Below are 24,076 nucleotides of genomic sequence, written 5' to 3' on the forward strand. Positions count from 1 at the left end.
TCCTTGTTTACAGACCTACTGCCCACATATTCCTCTGGCTGCTCATTTGTCTTTTATCCCCAACACTTGACACGCAGTAGTTGGGTGACAAATGTTGAAGGGGGGGAGAAACAAAAGGGAGGGAAGGGGGAAGGAATAAAAGGAAGAAAGGAGGATATATACTAAAGGCAACAAAGAAGAACATGGAAAAAAAACAGACCAAAGACGACTATCCTCTGACCGAAGACTGGATTTCCTGTGTGTAACTCACAAGTCGATTCCTAAGTAGGGATTCTCCCGGGATTCGAGTGAGGTGCCTACGTTGCGGGCCAGATGGTGCTTGGACAGACGCAGGGTGCGAGCAGCAGCCTTTGGTGCTCATAATTGCTGCTTGTGTCCAGTTGTAAGAAATTACTGAGCAGCCCTCTCACTGGTAAAGACTGCCTTATTCCAGAACAACATCCAGTCTTTGTGTTGAGAATTTTGTAAATTCAGGACCAAACATGAGCTAGTCAACCAGAACTTTGGGTGTCTCTACAGTGAATTAACCAGAGTGGAGGCGTCATATGGTGACGGAGTTGAGTTCGTGTTGTGGAAAGGCAGTTCAGCAGCAGGGCACGAAGTAAAACTTGAGGTTTACAGATGTCTACAAAAAGGTTGTTCAGGTAAATCGTCATAAATACCTTAGATACAGACTCTTGGTGAGTCTTGCATCTTGGTGGCTTTTTGCCATTTTGGTCTGAGAACATGTAAATTGTCCTCTCAGTCTCCCAGAGTCTGAACCAACTCAGGCCGACCCTACCCTGTGTCTCGAGAGACAGAAAATAGGAGGTCCAACCTTATTTAAAATAAAACCAAAATATTTATAATGAAAGGTGGTGGGCAAAATGACGCATCTCAGAGGGGGAGCGAAAAGCCATCACACCTTTCATTCTGCCCGGGATGTCCTGCTGGCTCTGGCCTCCAACTCTACGTAGATAACTTCCTACCTGCACTTCATATTGCCATGCAGGCACCACTTGTAAAACCCCCAGCAGCTCAGGTGCCTCAGTATACTGTCATTATCCTACACTTCCACTGCATCATACTTATCACAATTAGGACTAAATGGTTTTGTGTAACTATTTGCTGTCTGCCTTTCCACCATAATGTAAGATGCACAAGGATCAGGGTTATATCTCTCTACTTATTGGTATATCCACAATAAGACTAAGCTCAATATCGTGCAGATGGGACTTCCAGCCAAGATGGAGGCATAGGTGGAAATACTGTACCTCTTCGCACAACCAAATTTAAGGACAACAAAGATTTAGAAACAAAAACACAACCAGAACAGACAGAAAATTGAACTGTACCAAAATCCGATAACAATGAAACATTCATCCAGACCAGTAAGAGGAGCGGAGTCGGTGGCCGGCAGAGAAAGGTCCCACGGGCAGTGGTTGGCAGAACCAGGCGCAGGGAGGAAACAAGCAAACCCAATGAGATGTGCAAGGTGGTTGGCTGATTGTGGACTCACATTCACACACAGATAAACCAGGAAAAAAAAAAGGGCAGTGAGACAGACCACGTAACCCAGGGCCCCAGCGGTGGGAAATAAAGCCTAAAAGCACTGATTGAAAAAACTTTTGGAGGTTGAGGTACCGGGAGAGGCTCCCAGCCTCACAGGAGAGTTTTTTGGAGAGACGCACCGGGTTCTAGAATGTACACAAGCCCACCCACCCGGGAACCAGCACCAGAAGGGCCCGATTTGCTTGTGGGCAGAGGGGACTGAATTTCGAGAAAGAGCAAAACAAGTACCATTGCTCCTTCTTGGACCCCGCCCCCACATACAGTGTCACAACACAGCCACTGGGTTGACCCGCCCTAGTAAACACCTAAGGCTTCACCCCTCATATGTAACAGGCATAAACAGACCAAAACATTATGGCTCAAAGAGAACAGATCAAAGCCCCAGAGCCAATAGTTTTAAGTGACCAAGAGATGGCCAACCTATCAGATGCACAATTCAAAACACTGCTGATCAGGATGCTCACAGAACTGGTTGATTTTGGTCGCAAATTAGATGAAAAAATAAAGGCCACACTAAGTGAAATGAAGCAAAATGCACAGAGAACCAATAGGGACCCAGTAGTGATGGAAAGAAAACTGGGACTCAAATCAATGGAGTGGAACAGAAGAAAGAAAGAAACATCCAACCAAAAAAGGATGAAGAAATAAGAATTCAAAAAAATGAGGAGAGGCTTAGGAACCTCCAGGGCATCTTTAAACTCTCCAACATCCGAATTATAGGGGTACCAGAAGGGGAAGAGGAACAGCCACAAGTGGAAAACTTATTTGAACAAATACTAAAGGAGAACTTCCCCATTCTGGCAAAGGAAATAGGTTTCCAGGAAATCCAGGAAGCTCAGAGAGTCCCAAAGAAGTTGGACCCAAGAAGAAACACACCAAGGCACATCATAATTACATTACCCAAGATTAAAATGAAGGAGAGAATTCTAGAAGCAGCAAGAGATAAGGGGACAGTCACCTACAAAGGAGTTCCCATCAGACTGTCAGCGAATTTCTCAAAAGAGACCTTACAGGCAAGAAGGGGCTGGAAAGAAGTATTCCAAGTCATGAAAGGCAAGGACCTACATCCAAGATTGCTCTATCCAGCAAAACTTTCATTTAGAATGGAAGGGCAGATAAAGTGCTTCTCAGATAAGGTCAAATTCAAGGAGTTCATCATCACCAAGCCTTTATTATATGAAATGTTAAAGGGACTTATCTAAGAAAAAGGAGTTGAAAAGTATGAACAGTGAAAGGATAGCAAACTCACAATTATTAACAACCACACCTAAAACAAAAGCAAACTAAGCAAATAACTAGAACAGGAACAGAACCACAGAAATGGAGATCTTACTGATGGTTAGCAACAGGGGAGTGGGAGGAGGAGGAGAAGGGGGGAGAAGGTACAGAGAATAAGCAGCATAGACAGTGGGGAGAAAATAGACGGGGAGGGCAAGAGTAGTGTGGGAAATGTAGAATCTAAAGAACTTGTGATACATGGACATGAACTAAAGGAGGAAGGGGTGTACAGGGTGGAGGGGAATGAAAGGGAGGAAATGGGACAACTGTAATGGTATAATCAATAAATTAAGAAAAATATTGTGCAGATATTTTCGAGTAGAAAACTATTTGAGTAGTTGTTAACAAGTGAAAACTGATTTAAAAAAAGAATAAATAATGCTTCCACATGCTGTGGTAGGTGCTAGGGATGGAAAGATTCTCGAAGATCAACTGCATTTATCTTTGAGAAACTTTGTGCTCCTGGAGTAGCAGTTTCCAATGGTAATTTATCCCTCTCTCAGCTTCTAGAAGGAACCCAGGATGAATTAAGATTCTGTGGCTCTCTTCAACTCATTTTCCAAACCCCACTTCTTTTCCACCACCAGAATTCCTGACAAACACAGATGCTGTTTGTCACTAAGGATGTAGAGCAGAAGGGAACCAATGTGTCTCTCCACCAATTTCTGTTTCTTTGCTGAAAGGACATGTATTTTGTTGTTGCAGAAACAATTGTAATTTATGTCTGTGTAACTTTTCTAGGTCCCTTTAACATTGGTCTGTTAAGTTTTCAACATGAGTCATCTTAAAATAGTATCAACATTAAACAACAGATAAAAACAAACAAATCTTCACAGTTGCTCTATAAACCTTCTCTTTTCCCTTGACCCTAAGCTACCCCAAAGAACACGTAGTCATTCCTAAACCCCACTTCACTGCAGAACTTCTGACATATCTGTTGTAAGATGTTTGACTTTTAAGTTTTTTCTTGTTTCTTCCTAAGTTTTTCCTACTAAAGCTACAGTTTTAAATAACCATGACCTCTGTACACAATTTTTGATTTTTTAAATATTTGTGATGAATACTTAAAGCTTCCCAATTTAGCAACTCTTGAACCCCTTTGCTCCTCTCAAGCATCCACAGCCCCCCTTTCCATCCCTCTGCCAAAGTCACTGAACAAAATCCATCCTAAAGTCGTCTCCAGATGACTAGGTGTCACCGTGCAAGCTGATGTATTGCTCAGTTTCAGTATCTTGTTTCCTGGGTCTCTCAACCATTTGTAAAAGTAAGTTTGGCAGGTCTTCCAGTATCTTTGGGATGGTTTTCTCAGAAAGCCTTTCTCTGGCCCCAAGCTGTCTTTCTTACTAATAAATGCAATTGCACATAAACAATTTCAAAATACTCTATAGTTTGTCGGTAAAGGCGGCACTGAGTTGGGTCCTATTCCACATTGGCTCATGGACTTCAAATTTTTTCCTTTTTTTTTCTGCTGACAAAGTATTCAAATGAATCAGTCTGAGAGCTCACATTTACACTGTTCTTCTACTTTTGTTTCAACTAATTATTCATTTATTTGATGAATACATGTTGAGCTCCTATTATGTGCAAAGACTGTTAGGTGCTGGGGAAACAATGGAGGGCAACACTGACCCGGGAACGACCCAGATCTATGGAAATGGTGTCTGTGACCATCCAGGGTGCGCAGTGCCGTGGGAGCCTCCGGGCTGGATTGGACCTGCTCGGGGAGATCAGGGTTGCCTTCCGTGAGCAAGTGGAGCTAGAGCTGAGCTCTGCAGAATGAGTAGGAGTCTGCAGAGCAAAGGGCAATTGCAACAACATTCCAGTTACAGTATTAGCACCCCAAGGCCCTGCTGCTATTGCTTCTATCTCCTTTGTAGTGACTTTTGAGAGCCACACCTATCACTTGATCTTTGCAATCATATATCACCTTTCACATTTCCTTTGCTATAGTTTTTGTTGTTCTTGTTTTTAAGTAAATAACCTATCTTCAGAAACTGATGTATTTTAATGAATGATTCATATTTTCCAAGTATTTCTTTCATTCAAATTTTTGGCACAGTCTGAAAGGTCTGTAGCCTTCATATAAAGAAACCTTTTTATGAAGGTTCCCTCCCTCAGATTCTAAAACTTTAGACTCTAGGAGTATCACAAATCATCAGATCAGATTTTATTTAGCTTTGCCATGAGAAGAGTTGGAAGAGGGAACTCATATAATGTCAGACTTGGAAATGATGGCCATTAAATCAGTATGTTACATTTAGAGCCAAACCCTCCCAAATATTTGTCTTGTAAGTGCAAAACTTTGGGTCTTTATTGGTTGGATGGGCAAAACTCAAATATTTTAATTTTCAGATGCATTCATGTCAGTTTTAATTATTCTGACAATAAAAGTCTGGCAGTCATTGGTTTTCTCCCACAGAGTTGTGTTTTTTTCCTGGAGACTTGAAGACCGGGACTTCTTTCTCCCATCATTTTACTGAGCACAGCCAACAGGAAAGACAAAGAGCTGACTTCTCAAGAACCTACTTGAGAAGTCCCAAACAGAATTAGTCAGCAGTTTTTCTGCTGTGAAGAACCCTTCTGTGGTCTCTGGTCTTAAGCAGGGGATTTTAAATTGTAGGTTCCTATAAAAATGAGTTTAATAAAAAGGACAGTAAAAATGATCGTGCTATATAAATCCGTTAGTATTTTGATGTCCTGGCTGTTTCCTGAGCAGTTTACCTTTGTTTCCTGTTTGTTGCATATAACATGGCAAGAAATGTAAAATGTTTACCCCATTAAAAATAAAAAGCTTTGTGGAAAAGTTTTGATAATAAGTTGCTTTAGCTTCCCTGACATACTTGGTTTGACTATTTTATAGGTACCAGTTTATCTTGGTGAAATTGTAAAACACACTAAACTTGCAGTTGGAACAAAAAGGCAACTGTTCCCCCATAGAATTATTTGGAATTTAACTCAACAAAGTATTGAGCATTTGAGGCCATGGAGGTAGCAGTATGAGATAAAAGATGCCCCTGCCTTTTCAAACTACTCTAAAGTCCAGAAGGTGAAAAAACAAGAAACATTAGTTTGAATGTTTTGAAGGGAAGGAATCTTACTGTCGTCTCCACCTTTCTCTTCTTGGATCCTTTCATCAGGAAGAAAGGAGCCTTCCACGTAGACTATCCAGACTTTTCTGGTTTGGGTTTTCTGGCCTGTACTGTATGTTCATGTTATTTCTGTGCTTCTTAGAACTGTTGGGCTTCCTTTGCTCAAAGGAGAAAGTGGATTAGAGATACACCTCAGTCTGTTTTTGTCAATTGGAGGAAGACATAGTCCTCAAAAACCAATCCTCAGTTGAATTCTAGGCTTAGCTTTTGGTGTTGAGACTGGTAAGAACTGAAACCTTGTCTGAATCACATTTGAATGATATCAAGAGTTTTCAAGGATTTGGGATCTGAGGAGAGGGATGGGTCAGTATAGACTCTGCCTTCAGGAAAATTGTACCTGATTTAAAGGCAATAGAAACAACATGGATTGAAGAGGTGAGCAAGAAGACCAGCAGGATACAGAAAGCTAAAGACTTATAAAGTCACAGAGAGACTTTAAGTATATTCAGAATAACAGATGAGGGAGGAGATGAATAGTAATGTGGTAATAGTCTTTGCTGGTCAGTTTTTTAAAGACTGTTAGATCATACTTTAGCCTCATCAGAAAAGATTTTTGAATTTGTTTACTTATAATATCCAGAATAAGCATTAAATAATTATTAAGGTCATACAAATATAGCTGAAGCTCTTTGACAGAAATCCCAAAGAAATCAAAACCTCACCAAGATTTACAATTGCAGTATTCCAAACCATTATATTATAAACAAAACTTTTATGTTTGGATTTGTTTTCTGTCACTCGTTTCTTAACAGGGTAGTGTTCTAATAAGGGAGTCACAATATTCAGCCGTTGGGTACAAGCTGAGACCCAATAAGCCATTATTGATTGATCAACACATCGTCTTTATAACTAGTGACAGACTTTGTGCATTAAAATTTCAGTGAACCTTAACTTTGAAATTATAAATTATTCCTGACTCTTTTCCTTTTCTGAAATATTCTCTTTAGTAGTGAGTGTTCTTTGAATAACCATTATTTACGATGTGAAGCAATACAGTAATAGTCACCATATTTATTGTAGTGTCAAACTTTTTAACAGGATAGTAACATAATAGAAGAGTTTTGTCTTTACTACAAAATGCTCGATTGGGTGTGTATGAGTGTGTGTGTGTGTGTGTGTGTGTGTGTGTGTGTGTGTGTGTGTAGGTCTAATTCAATTTAGTAAATATTTATCCAGGGTCTATTCTAAGGCATTATGCCATATTCTAGAAGATACAGAGATAAACAAGATATACACCCTGTTCTCAGTGAAATAAAAACAACCACCTCCTTAAATGCACCACTGGCACAGGAAACAATAACCAACCACATGTACAAAGAAGATCAGTTACAATTCATGGTTTTACAGGAATTTCTTCAATGCATGTTCTCCCATGAGACTACACTTAAGTAAAGGTAGGTACTTAGTCTGTTTTGTTCACTTTTATTTTTCCTAGGATCTAGTACCTGACATATCTATCCTACACACTTACAATTATTTATGTAGCATGTGCATAAGTAAATGAAAGTAATCTTTGCATGTGAGAGGAAGAATCGGCTGCTAATTAAATGTAACAAATTTTTAGTGGACTCAAAGGCTTATGAATCTAATCAACATAACTGTGAAACTAGCATGTAAAGCAGAGCCCTTGCAATATATCGCTCGAAGTAGAGTGATTGAGGGGATTTTTCTTTAAATATGCACAAAGTTTGTTGAGGAGGAGGTATGCTTTTCCTTAAGTGAGAATGAGAATTACTAGGGAAGAGTACGTTTGATCCCTACCACCACCACCCTTAGAAAAACAGGTTAAGCTTAATTTGAATATTTTCCAGATAATGAGACAGGGCCATTAATTTAATGTATGACATCACTAAGGAATATCGAAGGAGATGATAATACAGAAGCCTACTGGGTTGCAAGTTTTCAGCCTGCCTCTTACTATTTATTTATTCCTTCTGAGTCTGAAGTTCTCAATAATGGGGATGTAAGAGCACTATAGTTTAGGGATCATTTAAATGTATTAATATTTAATTTTTTCAATTTTATAGCAACATGAAAAGGGAAATTGAGTATAGGAGATATTTCATTTAAATTATCTCTTTCTTAGCATATGTTGGGATTCTTTACATTTGAATCGGCATGGTGTAGTATTTAACTAAGAACAATAGAGTGAGGGCAAAGGTTTGGTTAGAAGTCCTGGCTCACCATTATCTGTCACGTCATCCCGCTTTGGCTCAAGTATTTCACTCCTAAAATGAGAATTATGGACTGGATGGCCTCTGAGGTGCCTTTCAGGTTTTACAGTTTTATAACCCTTTCTAATTGTTTAATTAAGTATATTTCTACAAAGCCATACAATTACGGTCTTCTTCAGTGGACTTTTCAAGAACTAGTTTGTCAAGTGTACCACAGCTACAGAGTGAAACAGAGGCTAGAGTCATGCGCTCCCAAGAGAGAGAGGTGATCACTTTTTATGTCATTGGAAAATGGAGCCATTTCTCCTGTTTTTTATTTCCATATTGCACCACTAAAGGAAAAGCAGTTGTTTCATAATTTATGTTTCGAGCATATCCCGAGGACTTTATTTTGATTTACGGGGCCTCTGGGTACAACTGAGAAGAACCCATAAGTAAGTCATGGCACTGCAGGGCTCTTCCTTTTGTGCGCCCTTTCTGCATCCTGGCCTCAGAGGTGCACGCGGCCTGGCCCTGCGCCTCGGGCTTGTCCTCCCACTGTGTTCCTCAGACGCACGCGTCGCCCATACGATTATTATTTCTGAAACTAAAGGCAATTTTGCCCCCCTTTCTTCATTGTAATTACTATATCTTCACTAATTTATTCAGCAGTTATTGAGTGCCTACTATATGCCATGTGGTATTTTCTAGGTGGTTGGGTTACATCGCTGTACAAGATAGAACTGAAAAGAAAGCCCCTGCCTTCATGATGTGTTCTCGTAGGAGGAGACAGACAGTACATGAGGTCTGTTGGGGAAAAGTCCAGCCATTGTTAATATAACAAGAATGGTTTGTACAACATCAATGTAACCTGGCAGCCAAGGAGAGTGGACTGGAATGCACATGTGTGAACAATGGTGACTTCACTGTACTGGTCAGTGGGGGTGGTAGGTGATATTGAGTGAGCATGTGTACTGTATGGCGGTGGCCTTCAAAATTTCTGGGCACATAGAGCAATGAATCTGCATCAAATTTTGCATTAAGCTTGAACTTTCCTTCATGGAAATTATGTGTATGATTCAGAAACCACAGCTATGGGTATCAACCACATGCCCACTCATAAATCACATCTCATGCAGAGTTTTCTGGCAAAACATCAAATCACCCAGGTTACTCAACCTGCCTACAGCCCACATTTGGTGCCCTGCAACTTCTGCCTTTTTTCAAAGTTAAAATCACCTCTGAATGGGCCCTGGCTGGTGTGGTTCAGTGGACTAGGTGCCATCCTGCAAACCAAAGTGTCACCAGTTGGATTCCCAGTCAGGGCACATGCCTGGGTTGCAGGCCAGGTCCCCAGTAGGGGGTGTGCCAAAGGTAACCACACGTTGATGTTTCTTTCCCTCTCTTTTTCCCTTTCTTCTCCTCTCTCTAAAAATAAAATCTTTAAAAACTTTTTTTAAGTCACTTCTGAAAGGGAAGAGATTTCAGACCATTGATGAGATTCAGGAAAATACAGTGGAGCAGCTGCTGGCAGTTGGGAGAACTCCATGAAGTCCCAACATGCCTACTTTGAAAGGGACTGAGGCATCATTGTCTTGTACAGTGCTTCTTGTATCTTCATTAAATGCCTCGTTTTCATAGCACATGGCTGGATACTTTCTGGACAGACCTTATATTAAGGAACTTATAATAAATATTTGTTGACATTGGGGATGTAATAGACACAACAGCATCAGGGATAGCTTCGTGATATTTGGCCTGTGTAAGTAGAAAAATGGAATTGCCATCAACTGAGATAGGGAAATATCAAGAGAAGGGCTTTGCTGGGAGTGGGGGAGGTGGGGATAAAGGAGTGGAATGAGAGTTGGTTCGGGACATACCGAATTTCATGTGTCTGGTGGGCGTCCCGATGGAGATGTCAGGTGGGCAGCTGATTCGTGAGTCTGGATGCTGATGCAAATCTGTGTTTGGAGTAAATGAGAGGGAAAAGAAAGTACCAAAGGCTAATAAGCACTGGGCATTGCAAAGACGGGGGTCAGGCAGAAGAGGAGGAAAGAGCCAAAGGGTTCCAAAAGGAACAGCCAGAGGAGTAGGAGGGAAACTTCATGGCTGTGGTGTCCTGAAAGTCAGGTAAAGAGTGGTCATCAACGCCACTGCTCCTGATAACAGCAAGAAGGTGAAGGCTGAGGAGTGACTGCTAGATTTAGCAACATAGATGAATAATGTATGTGGGGTTTTTTCTGGCAGAATTCATATTTTATGTGCTCAGGAATTACTGAATTTTTTATTCATCTTTTAAGGAGCCAGTTACTAATACAATAGTTATTATCATTTATTAGCACCACGCTCTAACCAACTGAGCTAACCGGCCAGTGGTACAATAGTTATTATCATTTAGAATTGGCCCTTGTTTCCTTGAACAGTGGGTAATTGCACTGTCTAAAGGTGATGCCAGAAAAAAATACTGAACAAAGCAAGTGTTAGCTGTACCCACCTGATAGCCACAGAAGAGCAGTGTTAGCAGTTTTGAATCAAAATAAAGTGAGTTTAGTATTCTCTTTTTTTTTTTTTTTTTGCAATTATGCCGGCATTCTGGTATAGTTAACAACAGCATTGGCATGAACCAGGCCCAGAACACCAACCAGCTACTGGCTGCTGCTCTCCCAGCAGTGGGACACTCGCCTAGGGATAGGGCAGCCTAGGCAGTTGCCTACAGCTGGGGAAGTTGGATGTTCTTAAAGTTACGGGTTAATAGAATAAAATTTGTCCCGTGTAATTAATTCTGGAAAATAAAAAATTAAAATTCTCCTGAGAGGGAATGAAGACAGATTGTTTCAGGACAAACCAAATAAATGAAAGAAGTGAGAAACTCCATGTTTGCAACTAACTTTACTGATATTCTTTACCAAGGGATTATACACTGTGATAAATTTCAGTGGTAAAGGTTAGCGTTTGAGTGGTAAAGGTTTCTGGCTAATGAAGCTATTAAAATGATTTGATAATGAGCATTTTTAATAAGGGAAGTACACATTGATTTCTGGAAAAGGACACAGCAGAAATAATGTAAAATTATATATTTTTAAATTAACATACCAGGATCCTCTTGATTGAAATTGGAATGCCATATTTCCAAAAACATTATTTAATTAGGAAAACTAAAATCTTACATAAAAAATTGGAAATTGGAGTTAGAAGAAGTATAAAGATTTTCATTTGCATTTCTAAAACAAAAAAACATTGATAAAAATGAAATTATGCTGATTTGAACTTCAGAGGGGAAAAACTATTTAAACCCAGAAGTTTATTTAGAAGTAGCTCCTTCAACTTAAAATGATAATTCTTGAAATGGTCACAAATCACTTGGAAACTATAATAATGAAGGAGAAATCAAATGTAGATGTCACTGTAACATATGACTTTCAGAGGTGCTGAAATTTGGTGCTAACAAACAAAACAGAGACAGGCTCATAGCTGGAGAGCCGGTTGACAGCTCAGGGAAGAGGGCTGAGAGTGGAGGGATTGAACAAAAAAGAAAAAAAGAAGAAAGAACTCATGAACACAGACAACAGTGTGGTGATTGCTGGGGGGAGGGGGAGGGGGACGAGGGTATTGGGGAGGTAAATGGGAGATAAGTGTTAAAATAATAATAAATTAAAAATAAGAATACTAAAAGTTTTTTCAGTTAAGAAAGCAAAATTTTCGTCCACTCCCTTTTCAGTTTTGGAGTTTTTTAGTCAACTCCTTCTTTAAAACCCCTGCCCCTGTTTTTGCATCAAAACTAATTCCAAAGATTAATACTGTGCTGATACTGGCTTTGAGCTTTGTGATATGTTAATAAAGTCTGTGTATCTGTGTGTATATTATACATCTAACTACATACATTTATATGTAGTCTATATGTACCTACATATATGAGCATGTGCATACACATGCACATACAAACACACACACCCAAAAGAGATTAAGTGCATTAAGAGTTCAGTTATAATAGTAAAGACTATGTCATCTTGACCAGCTGTTTTTCTAACAGGTCTTGTGATTTCTCTTAACTAGGCTGTGCCAGTATTAGAAAGCAGTAGATTATACTTAAGTTTCTTAGATTATTAGTCTATTTTCCATGTAAAGTGAATGATGCCTGTGAAGCAACTCAGCCCAAGACTGGGAGCACCTCATCTAAAATCGGTACCCAGGACTTGGCTTTGTCAAGGAGAGCTGTAAGTAAAGGAATACGAGCCACTATGGATAGTGGTTTTCAAAGTGTGGTTGAAAACCACACTGGTAGTTTGGTAGCCTAAGCCACAGGTTCAAATTAATTTTTATTATATTTTATTGATTATGCTATTACGTTGTCCTGATTTTTCCCCCTTTGTCCCTCTCCACGCAGCATCCCCCACTCCCTCAGGCCATTCCCCCACCCTTGTTCATGTCCACAGGTTATGCATGTAAGTTCTTTGGCTATTCCCTTTTCTGTACTGTACTTTACATCCCCATGGCTGTTCTGTAACTACCTGTTTGTACTTTTTAATCCCCTCACCTCTCTCCCATTCTCTCACGCCCCCTCTCCCATCTCTTTATCTTTAACTTTTGGCATTTTAATTGTGATCTACCATGGAGTGGGCTTCTTTGTGTCCATCTTGTTTGGGACTCTCTGTGCTTCATGGACTTCCATGTCTATTTCCTTCACCAAATTAGGGAAATTTTCTTTCACTATTTCTTCAGATAGACTTCAGATTTCTTTCTCTTTCTCTTCTCCTTACGGCACCCTTATGAAGCAAATGTTGAATTGCTTAAAGTTGTCCCACAGGCTGTTCACACTATCTTTGTTTTTTTTTGGATTTTCTTCTTTTTGTTCCAGTTGGTTGTTTTTTGCTTCCTTATGTTCCAAATCACTGATTTACCAGCTTCATCCACTCCACTGTTGTTTCCCTGTAAATTATTCTTTATTTCAATTAGTGTACCCTTCATTTCTGACTGGATCTTTTTTATGCTGGTGTGGTTCTAAGTTCCTTGAGTATTCCATATAACCAGTGTTTTGAACTGTGCATCTGATAGATTGCTTATCTCCATTTTGTTTTTACCTTTTTTTGGAGTTTTGATCTGTTCTTTCATTTGGGCCATATTTCTTTGTCTCCTCATTTTAGCAGCCTCCCTGTGCTTGTTTCTGTATATTAGGTAGAACTGCTTTGACTCCATGTCTTGGTAGTGTGGCCTAATGTAGTAGGCATCCTATAGGGTCCAGTGGCCTGGCCTCCCCTAACACCCAAGCTGCGTACTCAAAGTATACCCTTAATGTGGGCTGGGTATACCCTCCTCTTGTAGATGAGCCTTGGTCACTGTTGGAACATCAATGGGAGGGATTTACCCAGGTCAGTCAGCTTCAAGGTTTGGCTGTGACAACTTACCACCAACCTCCACCCTCTGTGGAGGATCAGTGTGCAGCGGCAGAGTGGTGGTGCTCTAACTTAGTCTGTAGCTGTCCACTGGGTGTGCTGGCCCTGGATTTTCATAGATAGTGCAGGGCAAGTTCAGCCCCCCATCTGTGTTTTGCCCAGGGCCACCGTGCCTGAGCTATAAAGCAGTGGAGATGGCTGCTACTTGTGCTGGGCTGTGGATCTAGGCTGCTGGTTCCCAGCCTGGGCCTCACTGAGGCCGGCTGCTGGTTCTTTGAAAGGACTTAGGAAGTTGTGCAACAAGAGCCAAGGCCAGCCATTCATAGGGAAAAGCCACTTGGGTGAGTCCATAAATTGGGTGGGGCAGAGTCTCCGGGGGTTTCCAAGGCCAGTCAAACAGTATTAGCCAGGTACCAGTCTCCTGGCCCTGTGGGAGGAGGGCCCAGAAAAGGGACAATGGCCTCTGCTTGCCTTGATGCCAGACACCTCAGTCTTCCCCTGCACAACACTGGTGCCCCTTAAGCCTCCACCTCAATGCCAAAGCCTTGAGGGAGCGAGTCAGAGTAGGTGAGTCTGTATGTGGGTTCTTTAAGAGGAACTGGTTGGGGCTCTAGAAGTTTCTTTTATTTTTTTACCTTTTTAAAAAATATATATTTCATTGATTATGCTATTACAATTGTCCCATTCCCCCCCTTTACTTCCTTCTACCCTGAACACCCTCTCCCACCCACATTCACCCCCTCATGTCCATGTCCATGTGTCATATTTATAAGTTCTTTAGCTTCTACATTTCCCATACTATTCTTGCCCCCCGTCTATTTTCTACCTATTATCTATGCTACTTATTCTTTATACCTTTTTCCCCTCTCTCCTTCTCCCACTCCCCTGTTGCTAACCCTCCATGTTATCTCCATTTCTGTGATTCTGTTCTTGTTCTAGTTGTTTGCTTAGTTTGCTTTTGTTTTTGTTTTTTAGATATGGTTGTTAATAACTGTGACTTTGCTGTCATTTTACTATACATGTTTTTTATCTTCTTTTTTTTAGATAAATCTCTTTAACATTTTATATAATAAGTGCTTAATGATGATGAACTTCTTTAACTTGACTTTATCTGAGAAGCACTTTATATGCCCTTCCATTCTAAATGAAAGCTTTGCTGGATAGAGCAATCTTGGATGTAGGTCTTTGGTTTTCATGACTTGGAATACTTCTTTCCAGCCCCTTCTTGCCTGTAAGGTTTTTTTTTTTTTTTTTTTTTTTTTGAGAAATCAGCTGAGTCTTATGGGAACTCCTTTGTAGGTAACTTCCTACCTTTGTAGGTAACTATAAGTAATGCTAATTTTTAATGCTTGTCTCATGCTACTTCTAGTATTCTCTCCTTAATTTTAATCTTGGGTAACTTAATTATGATGTGTTTTGGTGTGTTCCTACTTGGATATAACTTCTTTGGGACTCTCTGAGCTTCCTGGACTTACTGGAAGTCTGTTTTCTTTGCCAGATTGGGGAAGGTCTCCTTTATTATTTGTTCAAATATCCTTTCCACTTGTTGCTCTCCCTCTTCTCCTTCTGGTACCCCTATAATTCCAAGATGTTGGAACGTTTGAAGATGTCCTGGAAGTTCCTAAGCCTCTCTTTTTTTTTTTTTTTTTTTTAATTCTTCTTTCTTCTTTCTTTTCTGATTGGATGTTTCTTTCTTCCTTCTGGTCCACTCCATTGATTTGAGTCCCAGTTTCCTTCCCATCACCTGTACATTTTCCTTTATTACACTTAGCATAGCCTTTATTTTTTCATCTAATTTGTGACCAAATTCAACCAATTCTGTGAGCATCTTGATCACCAATGCCTTGAACTGTGCATCTAATAGGTTGGCTGTCTCTTCGTCACTTAGTTGTATTATTTCTGGAGCTTTAGGCTGTTCTTTCATTTGAGGCATTTTTTGGGGGGGTGGGCCTGGTCATGCCTGTTACATAGTGAGGGGCAGAGCCTTAGGTGTTCACCAGGGCAAGGCAACCCAATGGCTGGGTCATGATCCTCATGTGGGGGCAAGGTCTGAGAGGGAACAACGGCACTTGCTCCGCTCTCTGCTCCATTTCTGTCACTTCCCCCACTTCCTCCAAACAAATTGGGCCCTTCTGGTGCTGATTCCCAGGTGGGTGGGCTTGTGTGCATTCTAGGACCTTGTGGTTCTCGCCAGCGAACTTTTCTGTGAGGCTGGGAGTCTCTCCCTGCACGTCAACCCCCACAGGTGTTTTCAATTGGTGTTTTGAGGCTTATTTCTTGGTGCTGGGACCCTGGGTTATGCGGTCTGTCTCGCTCCCCAGTTTTGCCTGGTTTATCTGCGCACAATCGTGGGACCACCTAGTCCACCAGCTGCCTTGTGCACCGCACCCCTCCACAATCCGCCGCTTCGCTGGGTCCACCAGCTGCTGCCTTGCACACCAGGGGTCCGCCAGCCACTGCTATTTTTGCCACTACCTCTGTCCTTCCAGGCATCCTACTCCGCCCCTCCTACCAGTCTGGATAAATCTGTTTACTTTAACTCCTTGGTTGTTGGACTTCCATACAGTTCAATTTCCTGTCAGCACTGGTTGTTTTTTGTTTCTAAACTGTTGCTGTCCCTATTCTGGTTGTGGGAGGAAGCACAGTATGTCATCTACACCTCCATCTTGGCCAGAAGTCCTACATGCTTCTTCCACTGACTCAATCCCCACTGGTTTTTGCTTCCAGAAGTTGTAGGGATTTATCTGCCTGGTACTGGAACCCCGAGCTGGGGACCTTGATGTGGTGCTGGGACTTTTCACTCCTGGGATATTCCTTTCAAATATTTACCTACCACACATGGATGTGGGACCGGCCCATTCTGTGTCTTCACCCCTCCTTCCCTACCAGTCTGAATGGATGGGGTTTCTTTAATTCTGTAGCTGTTGTAGTTCCATTCAACTCGACTTCTGTCAGTTCTGAGCAGTGGTTGTTCTATATCTTAGTTGTAATTTTGCTGTGGTTGTGCAAAGAGGCAAGCCATGCCTGTCTGTGCTGCCATCTTAACTGGAAGTGAAAATTAATTTTTAATGCTAAGATGTTTTTTGCCTTTTTCACTGATGGTACAAGGTAATGGTGGGTAAGGTGCTTTAGGAGGAATCAAAATAGAGGCACCAGACTCTCTACAATACTGTAGAGATTATATTGGTCATCAGCACATACTACTTTAAAAAATTGCCAGCTTCATTTAAGGTCTTCATTGAATTAGTAAAATTAATATTTTAATAACTCTCAACTCTTAGATCCATATTGTATTAATACACTGAATTGAAGGGGGAAAACATGTAAAGTACTTCTACCTTTTAAAGTATAATGGGTGTCTCAAGAGAAAATCCTTATGTGAGATGGGAGTTGAATTAGCTCTTCTACATATTACCCCAGTCTTACTTAAATAAAACAACTGATTATTTAGGCTTCAGTGTGTGGAAGATGTTTTTCAAAATGAATGAAGTAACACTTTAAGGAGCCCAACCAATAATATTTGCTGCCAGAAATGAAATCCAAACTTTCAAGTGATGATTGGAATTTGGGAAATCATGTATTCACCACCATGAGTCTGACAGCTTCTCATTACTTAAAAGCTCTTCTGATGAAAGCAGTAGTGATAGTAATGAATGTGATTTTTAATATGTTTTGTCAACCTTTGGAAGAGCTGCATAACTCAGTGATCTGATATTTTCCCAGATGCCCAGTACATGATGGTACAAAATCATATGTGGGGGAAGGTCACTCGAGGTGCAAGATAGACAAGTGAGGTTTTTTTAAAATTTACTTATTTATTTATTAATTGTTCAAGTACAGTTTTCTGCCCCCCCCCCGACAAATTGGTTTTAATATCAGGAGTTTGAGAAGTTGATAGTTTAGAGATTCTATATTGCAGCTAACAAGCCAGTTGAATATACTATCAAAAACTCATGTCCACAGTTAGAGGAAAAGGCCGTGAAGATACTTCTCTTTTCTAAACACATATCTGATTCATAAATTTTAATCAAGACAACATACCACAGACTGAATGCAGACACAGATATGAGGACCCAGTTACCTTCTATGAAGATGGATGTTAAAGAGACTTGCAATAATGTAAAACAATGCCATTCTCTTTTTTTGTTTTATAGAATATAGTTATTTTTATAATATAATATAGGTTATGAAATGGGTTTATTATTTTTAAATGAGCTACATATATATTTTGTTTCTTGGTTTTAATTTCTCATAAGGTAAATATTGATCAATATAGCCCACATTAAAAAATGCTCTTTGAGGACCTCTATTTTAGAGTGTAAAGAATTTTGAGATCAAAAAGTTCGAAGACCACTTCTCTACATTGGTCCATTTTATTCCTAAAATTCTTCCTCACTTCAAAGAACAAGCCGGGCCCTTCCAAGGACAGGCATTTATCATGAAGGACACAACAACCAGGTCTGTTGAAAAAAGTAGACTAGAGCGTAGGTACTGAACTTGGCACTGCACCTGAGTGGTGTCACTCCAAGTCTAATTTGGACAAGCATTGTTCCATGAACAAGCATCTGAATTTACTCGTTTAATTATTCAGCAGACAGTTGTTTAAGGCCTCTTGTTTGCCTGACATTGTAGTGAGTGACGAGGATGTGAAATAGAATAAGACAATAGTTTCTGAAGTAAACTTGGAAATTAAGATGAGTTAGTGCCTGTCTGTGACTGCTGCTAGAACAACTGTTACCAGAAAAAAATTGGGACAGTGAGATGTAATGATGCATTGAGAAGAAAAGGGGTCATGAGGTTTCAGAGAAAATCAAGCTTTGAACTAGAATGAAATTTTAATGACACTAAGTATACACATTTACTCAGCTTGTGTTGCTTTTAACATGTTTTGAGAATACATGCACATAGCATAGGTTCTGCCTTCAAGAAGTTTGCAGCCTAGTGGTAGTAACAGAATGGAGTTAAGAAAGTTGTGTTTTGGTAAAAAACAGAAAATCATAGCAAATGCATAGATGCCAAGTAGATTGGTCCTTACTTCTTAAGAAAATGACCCATAAAGCAGCAAGACAGAATGGAGACATTATAATGGTTCCCAAAGATAACCACCAGGAAATTCAGATGAGTCGTGGCTTTTCTTTGGGCTATTTATTGTGCAGCCTTTAATTCAGTGTTAGGGAGAAAAGATCCAGGAAATAAACAAGGCTTGGGAGAATAACTACTCAATGTATCCTTTCCCCTGCTCTTAAATTAGACTCAATAACGATAAACGAAGTGAGCTGGATTACTCCATCCAAAGATGGCAAACGGGAGAGAAGTTTTTGTAGTCCTCTTTGGCCACTCTTACTCATTGCCATAATATAAGGAAGACTATTGCTTCTCACAGTAGCAGGATGAGCCAAGTTCATGTCCTGGATCACAATAAAGGGAGTGGTACTGAGCAGTGAGAAAGAAGAATACAGACCAAGAAAAGGATGCAGTCATTTCCCCTTTTCCCAGAGCCTATGGTGCACACACCCTATTCATTTATCTTCTGTCATTTAGGTAAAGATGGGTGTTTTCAGGACCAAGTGCTTTCTCAGAAGAGATAAAGGATAAGTTTGAGGCTCACAGCAAAGTATGAGAAATGCAGGAAATGGAGAAAAGATATCAACTCAAAGGAACAGGGACCAAAGAAGGGAGATGCAAGACAAAAGGAAGATCTCTCCAACCCGTCCCCGCTAACCATCAATGAGATCTTGCCTCTTATAAGACCAGGACCTTATGGCAAAGTGTTGGCCTTCTCCAAGGATCAGGCAAAATACTTTACACATATCAGTAGATAATTAACACAGACCAATTCTGAGATTACACTTAAAAAGTAGTTTAAAGCAGCAGTCCAAGATAAAATAGCAAAAATAGGCTGGATTCTGCTTTTTCTGGCATCCTCCTACTCTAAGGAAAGAGGGAATCCGGGAAATAATGGACTCAGAGACTGCTCTGGCCATGGTCTCTCTGGTCCACGTGCAGTCTAAGGGAACCAGCTTAATGGACAGTAGCAAAGGTACTTATCTTTTCACGTGAGGGTCACTATTGGAGGTGATGGCTTCTGAAAACCCCAAGGTGCCATGCTAGCACCCAGCCTGACCGAGCCCAGTCTTCTGGAGGGTTGGAGCAGCATTTCAAACATTGTTAACCATGGAGTGTGTGGTGCCTGAAGATCGGTAAATTCACTAGTAATCTCTCCTTTCTCAGAAACATGATTCCAGTGACAGAATTCCGGCAGTTCTCTGAGCAGCAGCCTGCCTTCCGGGTGCTGAAACCATGGTGGGATGTGTTCACCGATTACCTTTCAGTGGCCATGCTGATGATCGGTGTGTTTGGATGTACTTTACAGGTAGGTGCCGGTAGACACGTGTCAGATGGGGGCGAGAACAACGCAGCCATTGTAACCTCTTAAAACAGCTGGCTGTGTGCTTTTTAACCAACTAAAATCTTGCGGATGTTGTTTAAAATCATGGCAGGAAGCCTGAAATAATGATTTACTGAACTTCCCTAATAAGGTGAATTTGGTGCTTGTAAGGTTTCACTGAGCTCAAACAGCAGTTGACTAGAGTCAGATAATCCTTGACATCAGTAACACTGAAAGAAGCCCCTTATTTTTCAAAGTTGGCTTTATAGTAAAATATAGCATGTACATCCACAGCTCCATTTATATTGCCAAAACAGAGCTTTTTTCTTTTCTTTACCGCTGATAAGATTTTCTGGAAGGACATTTTGATGAGCTATCATTATTAATTTTACCCATTGTTTAGTTCTCATTTTAAATGCAGCCCAATCAAAATGTATTCTACATTGATGCCGTGTATTCATATATTGAACCCATATTATTTTTACATACCTACTACATGTCAGGCACTGTACTTTGAGGACATATTGGGTTGGCCAGAAAGTCCATTATGTTTTTCCGTATGATCGCTCTACTAGCACTTACTCTTTAACGTCATTCGAAACAATTTTGTTAGATTGTATTGTGACAGCAGTCAAGTCAGAGTGTAGTTAAAAAAAACTTACTGAAATTAATGGATTTCTGTGGAGCCATTTTAATATCAAAGATGGAAGAAAATACACAACATTTCTGGTGCGTTAATACTTTATTATTTCGAGAAAGGTAAAAATGCAACTGAAATGCAAAATAAGATTTGTGCAGTGTGTGTGGGGAAGGTGCTGTGACTGATCAAACATGTCAGAGTGGTTTGCAAAGTTCCTTAGTACTATTGACATTTTTGCCAAATAATTCTTCGCTGTGGGGTTGTGTTATGCACTGGAAGAAGTTTACCAGCACCCCTGGCCTCTACCCACTAGAAGCCAATAGTGGGAGATAGCCAACATACTCAAAATATCCAAATCAATAAAGTTACTGGTGAAAATGAAAAATGTGTCTTCTATTTTACAGAAGAAAACCATATGAACTTTTTGGCCAGCCCAACATATACCTATAAGCAGTTTATTTCTGGGGTAAAACTAAATAAACCAGCAATGAGAAAAGTCTGTGTTGTACTCTGATAGATGCACCCATAAGCAATAAGGGAGTGCAGAGGAGGGGTGCTTGGCTGGGAGACAAAAGAAAAGGGGAGGGCTTGTATTAAAATTTGGAAAACTAGCTGAAGTTCGGGAGAGGGAGATGAAGGTGGGAGAAAGTGCCAGGAACAGGAAAGAAAGTTCTAAGTCATGGATGTGAGGAAGCACTTGGCGTCCTTGGGAAACTCGGTGGAATGAAGGAAAAGTGGGTGTGCCTCTGAAGATGCCTAAGAAGGGGCAGCTGTAAGAATGGGTGGAGACCAGAAAGGAGGGACTCAGAAGTCAAAGGCAGCTAGCTGTTGCTAATGATGGCAGGCAGTACAAGTAAGTCGCGGGCTAAGGAGAGAAAAGCAGCAACTAGGTCATTAGAAATCTTAGTCAGTAGTTGGAAAAGTGAATGGAAGTTAAAGGCAGTAGGGTACTTCTTTCCTCACCATTTCACCCAGAAGTACAAAGTGGTAGTTACAGAATAGTCATAGGGATGTAAAATACAGCATAGAGAATATAGTTGATAATAGTGTAATAACAATACTATTCGGTATGTATGATGCCAGGTGGGCACTTGAAATATCAGGAGAAACACTTGGTGAGGTATATGATTGTCTAACCACTATGTTGTACACCTGACATTAATGCAGAATAATGTCGAATATAAACTGTAATTGGAAAAAGAAGGGCTGCGGGGTGGATGGAACTTTCAGGTAAAGAGACCTCGAGGAGGAGGAGTTTGGAAGAGAAATGTAGTTAGAAGTGCTGCAGGGTAACAATAAAGGCCTTTTTAAAGTTGATTTTAATACTGGTTAACACATAGTGCATTATTCTGAGCATGTTACATATATTGTGAATAATTTCATCCTCATGACAACGCTAAGGTGGATAGACTGTTATCATCCCCATTTACAGATGATACAGCTAAGGAACAGAGAATTGAGGGCACCTTCCCAAGGTGGGGGCAAAGCCCTTATTCAAAGCCGGCAGTTCAGGCACATCTCCCTGTTCGTAATCCCTAACATCGGGCTGCCTTTTATTTGTTGGCTGAAAAAAATGTTTCCCTTCCCCACTTCTCAAAAAAGGATGCAGTGAAAAACTACAGTTTGACAGAGAGAAAGGGCATAAATTCATTCATAAACAAAACATTTAGTCGTTAAAGAACCTACTTTGTGCCAGGCACCATTCTAGGAGCCAAGAATTACTTCTGCATGAGGAAGAAAATAAAAGACAAATGCCCCAAGTTTATGGAACTTAAATTCTATGGAAAAAAACAAGCAGAATAAGGCAAATCAATTAGTAAATTATATATGTTAGAAGGTAATAAGGGCAGTGGAAAAGAAAATAGAACATACACGGATGGTAGGAGGTCCCAGCAGCTGAGGTCAGGAGTTGCAGTTCCCAAGTAGGGTGGCCGGAGAAGGCCTCATTGGGAAGGTGACTTTGACCAAGGAATCGAAGGAGGTGTAGGAGCTGGCCGTGTAGATGTCTGGGGAGGAGTCTTCTAGGCAGAGAGAACAGCAAGAGCAAGGGACACATAGACAAAGGGTTCAGAGGATCCTTCCATAGGAGAATTTGACATTTAACTTTCTCAACGTTCTGTTTCTCTGGAGACCTGTTAAAGGTAGAATGTTACAGAGGTACTGGGCAACATTGCTTATGATGTAAATGGCTGCTGATTGGTCAACTTTGGTCAACTGCATCTGGGCTGGGGAAATGATCAGTGCTGATAGGAAGCCATACCCAGGATTTCTGCGATTATGGCAACACTTGTAACTAGACATGTCCTTTGACACATGGAAGAGGTATCTGTTGAGTTACAAGAGATGTGGGCTTCTTTGGAACCTCAGGTTTTTAGGCCAGGCCCAATCCAGACACTGCTTGCAGTGGGTCCCTTTTCCTGGCACCTGAGGTGATCCGGGGAGGAGAGGCTCAGGGACAGCCTAGCCCCAGGAGGCAGAGTGGACCACCACACACAGTCGTGAAGATCCCCACAAAGGGGGCGCCTGGTGCTGCCTGGCTGGCACGCTGTGACTCCAATCCTGTATCTTTCTAAGTGATTCTGGTGCCAAGTGAGGTTTATAGTTATCTTGTAAGTCTGACTCTGGAGATGAACTAGAAAGGCCCCTGGTGATGTTATAGGCCCAAAGCAGGGACATCCCTGGCATGCATCAGAATATGAAGGCCTCCTGGTCCAGAAAATCTATGGAGTGGACCATTTTATTCAACAGACATCTCTGAGCACCAGCAATACATCAAGCGGCATGTGGAGCTCTAGACACTGAAAGAGAGACCAGCACAGCCCGGGCCGTTACCAGGTTGCTAATAGTCTGAAGACCATAGAAAAATCAGAAGCAATGTCATTCAGTGTGTAAGTGACTTAAGAGCATTAAACATGTTATCATCTCAGCTACTTGGAATTAGGAACTTGAGGTGGTAAAAATTGAGGTGAGTCTCAAAGAATGAGTATTTAAACTTAAAAAATATTTTTTAAAGAGGAATGGATGGAAAAAAATCAGTGTAAACGGGAGCTTGTGATATGATCGTGTCACAAAGCCCTCATTGATTAGCACAGATGGCAGTTCAGGGGGCATTTCCTCACACAGAACTGTCTTCCATTGAGTGACGCCGGGCAGGAACCTGTGCTAGAATTAGAATCTCTTATGGGCTTTAGCTCCCAGAACAAACCTGTGAAAGTATATAGATTCATCCCATTTTTCAGAAGAGAGTTCTGAAGAATAATAGGTTCGGTTTGTTCCAAAGCCAAGAGGGTCGCAGTGAGGGTTCAGACCTCGGGATGGTGGTTTGGTAAGCAGGTCCCTTCACCCCTGTGCTCACCGCTGAGGAATATTGTGGAACCGTTACAGCTGCACAGATTGTGTGGCCAAACGTTGGCTCGTAAAACAGGATTTCAAATACAAAAACAAACACCAATGACTAAAAGGGAAAAAATAGAAAGTTATAAAAAGCGTGAATTTCCTGATTTACAGTTTAGATTTTTTTAAGATTA

The 24,076-nt window shown here is 40.8% G+C and overlaps 1 protein-coding gene across 1 annotated transcript in view; it reads left to right on the forward strand.

The window, feature by feature from the left end:
- The window catches only part of LRRC8C (leucine rich repeat containing 8 VRAC subunit C), a 90,345-nt gene that overhangs the window by 34,824 nt on the left and 31,445 nt on the right, over nucleotides 1-24,076 (forward strand). Inside the window, exon 2 of the mRNA XM_037154407.2 lies at nucleotides 19,753-19,894. Coding sequence (XP_037010302.1) covers nucleotides 19,757-19,894 — 138 coding nt within the window. The 5' untranslated portion in view covers nucleotides 19,753-19,756. The remainder of the gene's footprint in view (nucleotides 1-19,752; nucleotides 19,895-24,076) is intronic.

This window comes from Artibeus jamaicensis, unplaced genomic scaffold, assembly GCF_021234435.1.
Source record: "Artibeus jamaicensis isolate MK-2021 breed Jamaican fruit bat unplaced genomic scaffold, CSHL_Jam_final scaffold_1019, whole genome shotgun sequence".
NCBI lineage: Eukaryota > Metazoa > Chordata > Mammalia > Chiroptera > Phyllostomidae > Artibeus > Artibeus jamaicensis.